At 45.2% G+C, this 12,039-nt stretch overlaps 1 protein-coding gene across 1 annotated transcript in view; it reads left to right on the forward strand.

Moving 5' to 3' along the window:
* Positions 1-12,039, forward strand: part of LOC307236318 (testican-1-like) — a gene marked incomplete at its 3' end in the record, with an annotated part of 113,516 nt that overhangs the window by 92,303 nt on the left and 9,174 nt on the right. The window contains exons 6-7 of the mRNA XM_080008693.1: positions 528-663; positions 3,906-4,026. Coding sequence (XP_079864819.1) covers positions 528-663; positions 3,906-4,026 — 257 coding nt within the window. The remainder of the gene's footprint in view (positions 1-527; positions 664-3,905; positions 4,027-12,039) is intronic.

A 12,039-nucleotide genomic window follows, 5' to 3' on the forward strand; every position in this document is an offset into this window, starting at 1 on the left:
CCAGACTCCAGCGCACGTACAAGGCCTTTTTGACATTTTTGGCTCGCATCACTTATAGCCGTTCACAGAACAACCTCGCTGAACGCTTTACTATTGAGAAACGTACCACTCTGCTGTGGAGAGGCAAGATAAAAAAGTGAAAGCTCCCTTTCAAAGACGGGCGAGGGAGGATAGTAGATTTCTGGGAGATTTGAGTTGTAATGGATGTAATTGCACTCATTATAGACCAGGCTTCAAAAGGGAACATTTTGGGCTTCTCCATGCGCCCAACAAGCAGACAAGCCTCCAAAACCCTCTTCCCTGGTGCAATATCGAATTGACCTACTGTATATGCACTAAATTACACACGAGAAATGTTCAAAATGACTCCTCCACTGCGGTTGATCATTTTCTACTCTACTCTTGTCTCCAGCTGTCTCGCTCCATCACCAGTTTTTGCCGGAGCTCCTTCATTTGATTGTTTGTTGTTTGTTCGTCCTTCTCTCTCTCTCTCTCTCTCTCTCTCTCTCTCGTTCTCTGTCTCGCAGCGTGAGGCCGAGGAAAGGCAGCACCAGCCGCAAAAAAAAACGCTCCGAACCCGGCGCTCGTGGGAAATGTCGGCCCTGCGCCGCGCTCCACTCCGCCGCCGTGTGCGGCTCCGACGGCCACACCTACTCCTCCAAGGTACGCGACGTTTGTAAATCGGGAGGGGCCAGAGCACAGAGAGGCTGCTGATCCGGTGGGTCGGAGGGAGGAAAAAAGTCTCGGAGGATGGACACACATTTATCCAAAATAAAAACACAGGAGCAAATATTACAAAAGGATTGCGCGGCTTTTGCGGTCCTAGACCGGTGCAAATAACGGAAAAAGCAGCGTCTAATTCACAAAGAAATAAATATATTTTAAAAAGGCGGCGGTGCCCGATCGTCTTCAGAGAGCTGGTGCAACTGAAGGGCATTAATAAGGGATGTCACGCCCAGACTTCCAATGATCTGTAAATTATATTTTGACATTATTATTATTATTATTATTACAAAAATTACTGTCAAGCTTCCGAAAGTTAGCGATGCTTTGACCGGGGCAGTCCGCGGTGGTTTTCAAAACGCCAACTCCAAAATTTAACTTGACACTGTGAATAACTGATTGTACAAAAAGGGCAAACCTTGACAAAAACGGTTTCATAATTCGCCCCTAATTCGCCTGAGGCGCTGGACAAATTTCCATTATTTTCAAATCCTCCTCTCAGGATTTGGCATAGCACCGGCGCAGCCCCTCCAAGGATTTCCTTCCATTTTCAACATTTTCAGAAAAGACTTAACATCAAAATAGCCACTGTCGTTAAACAGGCAAGTGTAGAGCAGTTGTGTAAGTGCATAATGACTCTCGAATGGGGACCGCCACATGGATAATTGCAATTAGGTATAATTGCAAAAATGAACTCAACAGCAAAACTACAATCGGACGTTGAGGCGGCAGTCCATTTGTTGTGAATTAGCCCCCAGCTGTTTTTATTTATGTTGGTTGGAGAGATAGGGACCAGGGATGCGCAGCGGGAACAAGGATTGCTCTCTCTCCATTACGCATTTCCCGGTGCTACCACCTAGGTGCTGCTGTGCTGAAACTGAACAAGAATGACATACTAAACCAGGCTATGTGCAGCGCACCCATAGAAAAATATCGTTCCATCTTCTGAGGAGGTGCCGCATCCAATCGAATAGGTGCCGGGTCACGATCCGGGAGGATCATGTTCCGACAAACGATGCCCCGAAAGGTACGGTGCCTCGGACGTTTCCGCTGTCTTTCAACTTCCTCGGCTTCATTTTTGCTCAGACCCCTTGACTCCAGCTCCCTGGTTGCGTCGCCCTCTCTCCCTCTCCCTTCGCGTCTCATTTATTAATAATTCTTGTTTGTTTGGTTTCCGCTGTGGAAGAAAAAAGCAAAGGGCAGGGAGGGAGCATCTTTCCAACATGCAAGAACAGCCGTAGAGATTAAGGGGTCCCTTCTCAATTATTGGCGTTTTTCTGCTTGTTTTTCTCCTCCTCCTCCTCCTCCGCCTCCCTCCACTCATGTCCATCATATATCTTCCATCTTATTGACTCCCGTTCTCTTCCACAACGGGTTGTCCTTCCAAGACTGATAATGAAATTCAGCGACGCAACCCTCCCTCTATTTTGCGGCGTGAAGAAACGACTGAAAATAGAGTCAGAAAAAAAACAAAAACAGGGACGCTCATCTCTCTCCCTGTCTCTCTCGATCACATTTACTCCCATTAAGAGCCTCCATTCAAACCCAAGCGCGTGGCGTAGCGGAGGCCTCGCCAACCTGCCCAGGCAGCGGAGGGACTTGAGTTTTTTCTACTCTCAACGAAATAAAGAAAGATTTGACCCTCACACGAGGGAGAACCGGAAACCAGGTCGGAGGTGAAAGCGTTGCGGGAGGAGCGGTGGAGGTGGAGTAAAGAGAGGAGTCCATCCCTCCGCTCCAGCTGGGGGGCTTGGCTGCAGAGGCTCCGTCTGCCGGTGGAATGATGGCTCCATCAGGCCCAAACCCGTCACCGGGACGCTCATTAGCCGCCGTGTAAGGACGGCTCCCAGGCACAGTCCAAATTTAGCATTCCTCTGTGCAGGGTCAAACTCAACTCAAATCTCTCTCTCTCTCTCTCTCTCTCTCTCTCTCTCTCGAAGGCAAATGAATATGACAGTAGTCTTTTCTCTGCCCATTTGGTTATGTACATTGTCCCTTTTCTTTATCTTTCCACTGATCGCCGCGCCTTTTCGCTATCGCCTCTATTTATCCTCAACCGCAAGCCCCGAGCCTCCGACTCATTCCTTTTCTCTATCTCCTTTCTTTCTCTTTTGGGGGCCGTCAAACAAATTGGTATAAGCGCGGCGCTTCATTTTTTGGTAATTGCCTCGGCAAAGAGACGTAGCGGATGGCCATAATGACCGCGCCTCACCTTACCGGCGGCAAAACCAAATAGAAGCTCTCTCTCCCTCTCGCATCCCTCTCTCTTCCCTTTCTTTCAGTTCGTCAGTCGACCTGTCTGTCTGTCTCCTTCCGCAGACATCTAATTCAATATGGGAGGAACGCCACAGTTCCACTGTCAACACATTAGCTGAGCTTTCCGAGGGGTGACGGGGACAACCACATGGATTCAAATGAGACTGTGGCAAATTCAAAGTGTCAGCAGGAGAAAGCAGAGACGGCATGCGATTGTGCGTGCGTGTGTGCGCGTGTATATGTGTGTGTGTGTGTGCACTGTGTGTGTGTGTGTGTGTGTGTGTGTGTGTGTGTGTGTGTGTGTGTGTGTGTGTGTGTGTGTGTGTGTGTCTTGGCTTCTTGCATGCTTGTTTCTTGAGTGCTTGCATTTCGGATTTCAGAGTTCCAACGGTCTCACCCCAGATAATACCTCTACACGGCTCCTCACAAGCGCAATTTGCATAAGCCATTTAAGTTTTCATTGTTTCTTTCTGAGGATTTTTAGTGCAAATTACAGAAGAGAGCTCGTCGTTTTTAATGGCTTTAACCCTGTTAAGCAAAACGGCCCATCCTCGTTCGGCAAACCCTGCCTGGGCGAGCGCCATATCAATATTGTAACCTAATGCAGTGGTTCTCAAACCTTTTTTAGATGTCAAAGATGTTCAGCAGAGTACCCCCTTCACTGGCATTGGGAGAAAAATAAGAAAATTAACATAATATCATTATATTATATATAACCAATATTTTTTAACCAACAATTTTTTTCTCCAGAGTACCCCCTGCAGTACCCCTGGGAGTAGGAGTACCCTCATTTTGAGAAACACCAACCTAATGCATACCAGCGACCATGGTCCCCCACCCAATGTGGAAGTGATGCCCTACTTCTATTATGAGTGTTCTATTAATGTGTGGTGCTGAATCATAGTTTCCTCTCGTGTTCCCTCCAGTGTAAGATGGACTTCCATGGCTGTTTGTCTGGGAAGGTGATATCGCTGAAGTGCGATGGACCGTGTCCCTGTCTGCCCGGACGGCAGCTCAGCAAACCACCGCACAAGGCTGAGAAATCCGGTGAGTAGCTGTATTTAAATAGACTTGGGAGTAACTACCTCTTAGAAATAGACTGTGTAGGCACTAGATCCCTGTGGAGCCTTAGAAAATGAAGAGTGAGACTATAAGAAAGATTCAAGGATTCAAAAGATTATTCGTCACATCCGTATTGCTCTGTACAACATGGAGTGAAATGGGGTAATTTTCAACCTCCAGAGACTGTGCTGGGCAAAGTACAAATAGAAAAAATATATAAAATAAAAATAATAATAAAAAATGTATAAATAAAATAAAACATTTCATTAAATAGAAAATAAAAAAGAGAAAATAGTGCCCAGTTCAGTAGGTCAGTTTGGCATCTACTGTATATGTTTAACCATCTCAGACAAAGTCCAAATGGTTTTTGCGGGTTTTTACAATATTCCGAATACTACTTTAAGGTGTATTTTCATCTGAGAAAGGAATTGTCTAATCTCTGTAAAATTGGGGCTGTAGATTGTGAATTACAAATTGGAGCGATATCTTGTGATGAGGTAATATATTGGTTAAAAGGTATGACACAGTATGAGAAGTTACAAACAAAAGAAACAAACAACCCTTTTGCCGAAGTAACTCCCGACACGCGTCATTTGATAGATGTGCTTCGCCACGAAAAAATTGTTTGCGGTTAGGGTTAGGGTTATGGTTAGGGTTAGGGTTGGGGTTGGGGTTATGATTAGGGTCAGGGTTAGGGTTGGGGTAATGGTTAGGGTTGGGGTAATGGTTAGGGTTGGGGTTGGGGTTGGGGTGAGGGTTAGGGTTAGGGTTGGGGTTATGGTTAGGGTTGGGGTCGGGGTCAGGGTTAGGGTTAGGGTTAGGGTTGGGGTAATGATTAGGGTTGGGGTAATGGTTAGGGTTGGGGTAATGGTTAGGGTTGGGGTTGGGGTGAGGGTTAGGGTTGGGGTCGGGGTCAGGGTTAGGGTTAGGGTTGGGGTTGGGGTTGGGGTGAGGGTTAGGGTTAGGGTTGGGGTAATGGTTAGGGTTGGGGTTGGGGTTGGGGTGAGGGTTAGGGTAAGGGTTGGGGTTATGGTTAGGGTTGGGGTCGGGGTCAGGGTTAGGGTTAGGGTTGTGGTTGGGGTGAGGGTTAGGGTTAGGGTCGGGGTTATGGTTAGGGTTGGGGTCGGGGTCAGGGTTAGGGTTAGGGTTGTGGTTGGGGTGAGGGTTAGGGTTAGGGTTGGGGTTATGGTTAGGGTTAGAGTTGGGGTTATGATTAGGGTCAGAGTTAGGGTTAGGGTTAGGGCTGGTGTTAGGGTTGGGGTTAGGGTTAGGGTTGTGGTTAGGGTTAGGTTTAGGGTTGGGGTTAGGGTTAGGGTTGCGGTAAGGGTTAGGGTTGGGGTGAGGGTTAGGGTTGGGGTTGGTGTGAGGGTTAGGGTTGGGGTTATGATTAGGGTTGGGGTTGCGGTAAGGGTTAGGTTTGGGGTTTGGTTAGGGTTAGGGAACACAGTGGAACAAATTTTGCGAATCTCTCATCCCTAGTGGTGAGAGTACAACTCTGTTGAGATGGACTGACTGTTGGGATTGTCAAGGGAAGGAAATGTCCCGTGACCAGTTATCTCAGCTTTTAGCCAGAACATAACAAATAGATTTATGTGTTTATTCAAAACCAACTACACAATACACACACTCTGTTCATCATTCTAAGCAGACACCAACATACATGGCCAACACTCTCACACCTCAAAAGGCAGTTTCTACTCAACACACTCCAGCGTGCTGCGGTCCTCAGGGTCCAATGTTGTTGTGGCATGTCAAAGCATATTCTCCCATCATCGTTTCCACGCTGTCACACACACGTGCTCCCTCTTGTCTTAGACACACACACACACACACACACACACACACACACACACGTGTACGTGCACTGGTGATCCCTCAGATCACAATTCAAGTTGTTTCCGTCCCCCCTCTGTCACTTCTCTTTTCTTTCTCCCGCTCGCTCGCTCGCTCCCTTCTTCTCTCTGGCAGTCGAGGGGAACTGTGATGGAGAGAGAGCACGCGGGTCTCACCGTTTGTCAGGAAAATAGGATTTCTGCAGATAGATGGAAGGATTCCGGAGGAGAAATGCAATCTGAAGAAAAACAGCAGCGAAATGATGGATTGTTTCCGTTACAGGCTTTCTCTCTCCTAGGTGTGTGTGTGTGCGTGCGTGTTTGTGTGTCTCTCAAGCAGGGAAAGAAAAAGGTGTAACAGTGACTATTACATTTCTAATATCGTATTAATTAAAAAAACGGGCTGATGTTCGGGGAAATCCGACAGGCACAGAAACCCGCCCTGTGCCGCCCAGAGGTGTTTTATTACGACTTTCATATCGGAAGCCATTTCTTAGGAGTCCGGGTTCCTTTAAGACAAAAGGAGAGCGGCGGCGCCTTAATGAAAGCTCTTGTTATCACCTCCTCTCATTTCATTAGTTTGAGACTGAAGGGTGGAGGGAGTGGGGGTGGAGCCCCCGCCCAACAAAATCATCCCTGTCTTGGTACCGTGCAGCCTCTCATCGTGAGTTTAGATCTCTGACAGCTTGGCTACTGGAGTGTGTGCGTGTGAGTGTGTATAGGAACATGGTAGTTTCCAGATTTAGCACTATGGCAAATGCACTAGACTGCTCTGTTATCTCTCCCACCCTCCCCCCAGCCCCCCCCCTCTCTCTTTCTCTATGGTTTTATGGCTTTCAGTGAGTAAAATATGACTCTTACAGAATGCTGAGTTCACCTTAAGGTGAAAAAGTTGAGGCACTAAGACTCCTGCTAAAGCATTCAGGCCTTTTTTGCGGTCTTTGTGTGTGTGTGTGTGTATGTGTGTGTGTGTGTGTGTGTGTGTGTGTGTGTGTGTCTGTGTGAGTGTGAGGTCGTTGCGTGTCATGGCGAGTGAATATCAAGGATAGATATGTCGACGGAGGAGAATTCAACTCTTGTCCTTTCACGTCAGTCTGAAATGCCAAGCCATCCCCAACCCTCTTCTCTCCCTCTCTCTCTCTCTCTCTCTCTCTCTCGCTATCTTTCTCTCTCTCTCTCTCTCTATCTCGCGCTCTCTCTCTCCAACTTTTCATTGACTCTGCCTGCTCTCTACTACTGTTTACTCTCAATTTGAAACGGCCTTAGGTACAGAGCAGCAGCTAGCTGAAAAGAGACATTTCCAAAGACAAATGTTGGTCACCTTGATATGTAATTGCTCAAATATAATTGACCTTAAGGATGGGTTCACTATGTTTACAACCCCAGCCTTATTAAAAGGTCGGTGCCAATCATTTGTAATTGTTGGCAGCGTTGGCGTGCAACGTTGTTGAACACCTTACTATTCAGAAACCACCGCTCTGCCACCACTTATAACCACTAATATTGTGTCGCTCCCCCCCATGCGGCCAAAACAGCTGTGCCCCGTGGAGGCATGGACTCCACAAGACCTCTGAAGGTGTCCTGTGGTATCTGGCACCAAGACGTTAGCAGCAGATCCTTTAAGTCCTGGAAGTTGTGGGGTGGGGCCTCCATGGATCAGGCTTGTTGTTCCAGCACATCCCACAGATGCTCCATCAGCTCAGACCCTAACCCCGCCCATCCACATGATGTAGAAGAAAACATGATTCATCAGACCAGGTCACCTTCTTCCATTGCTCCATGGTCCAGTTCTGATGCTCACGTGTCCATTGTAGGTGCTTTTGGTGGTGGACAGGGGTCAGCATGGACACTCTGAACAGTCTGTGGCTACGCAGCTCCATACGCAGCAAGCTGTGATGCACTGTGTGTTGTGACACCTTTCTATCATAGCAGCATTAACTTTTTCAGCAATTTGTGCTACAGTAGCTTTTCTGTGGTATCAGACCAGACAGACTAGACTACGCTCCCCACGTGCATCAATGAGCCTTGGGCGCCCATGACCCTGTCGCCGGTTCACCGGTTGTCCTGCCTTGGACCACTCTTGGTAGCTACTAACCACTGCATACTGGGAACACCCCACAAGACCTGCTGTTTTGGAGATGCTCTGATCCAGTTGTCTAGACATCACAATTTGGTCCTTGTCAAAGTGGCTCGGATCCTTACGCTTGTCCATTTTCCTGCTTCCAACACATCAACTTCAAGAACTGACTGTTCACTTGCTGCCTCATATATCCCACCCCTTGACAGGGGCCACTCGAACGACATGGGCAATGTTATTCACTTCGTTTCTCAGTGGTTTTAATGTTAATTTTTAATTTTTAATGTGGTTTTCATGTTAATGTTAATGATGTGTCAGTGAAATGTGACGTTAAAACGTATCCTTTTAAAGAGCATAACAATCATCTGCGATATTGGTTTCGGTAAGCTAGCCATTTGCCATATCCAACTCTTTCTTCCATCCCTCATTAAACGGATCAAGTGTCTGAAATGCAGGGACTCCAATTGGTTCGGCTTTGGAATAAAGTCCAAAACCCCTCAGCCCCCTTCTCCAAGTTCTCTCACACACACGAAAACCACAAGAGACCCTCAGCAAAGTTCAGGATAGAGGGTTAACACGGCACGCTAAGCCGCGAGCAGTTATGCCAAATGGGATTCTTTAACCCCCGATGCCTTGCTCTCTCGCAGCTAACCGGAGAGGCCGAGAGCCGGCCTCACAAAGCAGAAGGGGGAATTGTCAGTCGGTGAATGGGCTAAATCCCCTGACTAAATTAAATTTGTCCCGGCAGCAGTGTCTGACAACTGCACAAAGACCACGTTAAAGGCTGGATTATGTTCTCCTGCTCTCCTCCGCTCATGTCGGCTCTCCTCCGCCCAGCGCTCCTCTCGTCCTTTTTTCGCCCCCTTGGGCCTGTGATTTAGCGGACGATTCCTTCCCCCGTGGCCTGACAGCGTGACGCGTGCCTGTAGGGAGGGGCGTGGCGACCCATGTCCAGGGCCTGAGTCACACATCTTCAGTTATGACCACACATTTCAAGTGATTCCGCTGTCGCAATATTGTAATATAAATGGATATAATATTACATATTACAAACTTCAAATAAGAATAACACTTTAAACACTAATCCTGCAGCAGAAGTAATGACCGCAGTCTAATTTTCATACCAATCAATCATTTATTTCAGATTATATTAGATATAACAAGTAACCTGCCGCCACGATGTACTGCGTGTCATACGTGAAAACCCCAGCTCTGCCTCTGGCTACACCAAGCGGCGAGCGCAGATGAAAGTCCCTTCAGTTTGATGGTTTTAAACCTTTTCTGAGAATTGCCGTTCAATTGTTGAAAAATACAAAAACCAGGGTCCCCGCTGATGTGACCAGGGCAGGACTGGGACAAAAAAAATTGGCCCTGGCATTTTTGGCTCAGACGGCCCGGTGGAAAAATGCCCGGGTATGCCAGATTAGCAGTCCAACCCCTGGGTGTTACCTTATCATGAGAGTGAACAGGCAGTAGCAGAAAGGATCCCAAAAAATAAATCTGTTGGACACACATAAGACAAATTTCGTTTTTTGTTTTTTTTTCCCAAAGTCATACATTAGCCATTGTAAAACTTTTTAATTTTCACCATCTAGTCGAAGTAGGGCCTGTCTCCATGTTCGATGGCACCGATGGGTGTCTGCAATCCGGGTGCCAAAACAGTGTGTACTTTTAGATGCAGGTTATTTTATTTTATTTTACGTCTCCTTATGGACACGAAAACAAGCACCGTGCATAACAGGGACACTTTCTCCATTTCTCCACTTTCTCCATCCCATCCCAAAAATTTCACTTTTCATTTTTTCATTTTGCTTCTCTTCGGCATCGTGGAGCCCCGCCTGGTAGTGCAGACCTATTCAATATGAAACCTCGTAGGGTCTGTTTGTCATCTCTTGTCAATTAATGCTCCTATTCTCACGTCTTCGTGTTAAACGTTTCTCTCGAACGGCGGCATGGGCTGCCGGCGACACAGGCCGCCCCTGTTTGCTTCCCGACTGTTGTCAAATATGCACTCGGGCGAGAATGTTGGGGGAGGAAATTCGAGGCTCAGCTGTTATCTTTCCGGCGTTGCTTTCCTTGAAGTTGATTAAAGCCGTCCCCTGTTCAATCAATCACTGCAAAGGTGTTTTGTGGTACGAGTGATGTCACGATTGATCGAATCCAAACCGGCTCTGTACACGATTTTCCCATCGCGCTTACTTTTATTGTTGCGTAAGTCACGCCGCATTTACAAACAAACGAAAAAACCTGCTGAGGCTCTGGTGTTTTGGTCGCCATCTGAGGTGAATACCGCGGGAAATCCATTTCATTTTGTTATTTTGTATTGCAATACTCCAAGGGAAGCAGCGAATGTACACAGCTAACTTATTACTTAAATTATTCTATGTATTATATTCTATATAATCTATATATTCTATGTATTATTCTATTAATATTCCATAGTTATTCCTACAATGTAATATGTTATCTGTCTTACATATTGTACATGCAAAGCTTATAATAATAATAATAATAATAATAATAATAATAATAATAATAATAATAACAGTACAGTTCCCAAACCAGGCAGTAATGTTGCCTGTCAGGACGCTCTCCACTGCTCCACAGTAGAAGGACTTGAGGATCCTCACGAGACCCTGAATTTCCTCACCTGCCTGAGGTGGTGAAGACGCTGCCTCGCCTTCCTCGCCAGAGTGTCTGTTTGTAAAGTCCATGTTAAATCCTCTTGCATGTGGACTCCCAGGTACTTTATATATATATATAAAATTATTATTATTATTATAATTATTTGAATAATAATTATTAGTATTATTATTATTTTATTGTATTATTATTAGGGGTCCAGCATGTAGGCTGTTATTGTTCGGCAGCCCCTTATTGTTTTAGTTGTTTTTATTTTGAAGCCTAAAACTATCAGGAGCACCAATTTCGGCCTAACACACGAACAAGGATTGTTCCAAAATCGATCCACATACGGAGCAGATATAAGTGAAAAACCGAAAAACTTTTACCAAAAAATATTCAATTGGTCTGGTTAACTGACACGTCACATGTCTCATTCTAAAAAGAACGAGATGAGATTTACAGTAAGACGCTTTATGATGTCATCATATTATTTACTATAAATGTACAGTTTCTGATTGAGAATGTTAATTGGGACCATGTCCGGTATGCGGCGTGGACTCTTTGTAGTCTTTAGACGTTACCAACTATCGATTTACGTGTGTTTATATCTGATTTATTACCTGGTAGATGTCAGTAGATCTGTTCAATTTAAAATTTAGATCTGTGGTCCACATTACTTTGCCAGATAAATGAAAAAAATAAAGATAAATAATCCTTAAAATGTCATCAGCGCGCCCCTCGAAAAGACTGAAATGTGAGACCCAGTGATGCGTTCAAGATCCAGCCAGGCGTTGGAAAAATAGAAGCCCTGCAATGGTAATTACCCACAGAAATATCACAACATTTTCATCTTTCATGGAAATGGAACTTTCCGAAAGTGTGATCCAAGTAAAAAGCTCAAGTCAACTTTACAAATACATTGCGTGAATTAGACTTAGATTCTGATGTAAATACATCATAATTGACATATACGAGACACATCTACAGTCACTGAGACTCTGGATGTACTTCAATGCAACAAGGTAAGTTATAACAATGACAGGATATAGTTTAAAATTAAAACTAAAATACTTTTTTATAATAAATATCATGTATAAACAATTTCCTATGGCTAAACTTAACAAACCGCAATGAAAGGGCAGAAAGTGCTTGTGATCTTGACAATTTATTCTCTAATCATTTGAATTGCAAATTAATGTGAAAGTTACATAAATGCTGTCTGCATTAAAATATAGACAAGCAATCTACAAACTGCATTAGACTGAATTTTATATTTGTACATAGAACGAATAAACTGGACCTCGTGTAGTTCTGCCTGCAGCTATTTTTATTATTATTATTTCTTACTTTGTTATTTTGCACAGCGGTTGGAATTTGCTCCTTTATCATTTCGCTGCAGTGTACTTGAATCTGTAAGTCATACTGTAAATAACTTCTCTGTCGGTTTAACGCTCTCCCATCGTC

The sequence above is a fragment of the Zeus faber genome (assembly GCF_960531495.2).
Source record: "Zeus faber genome assembly, chromosome: 10".
NCBI classification, from domain to species: Eukaryota; Metazoa; Chordata; class Actinopteri; order Zeiformes; family Zeidae; genus Zeus; species Zeus faber.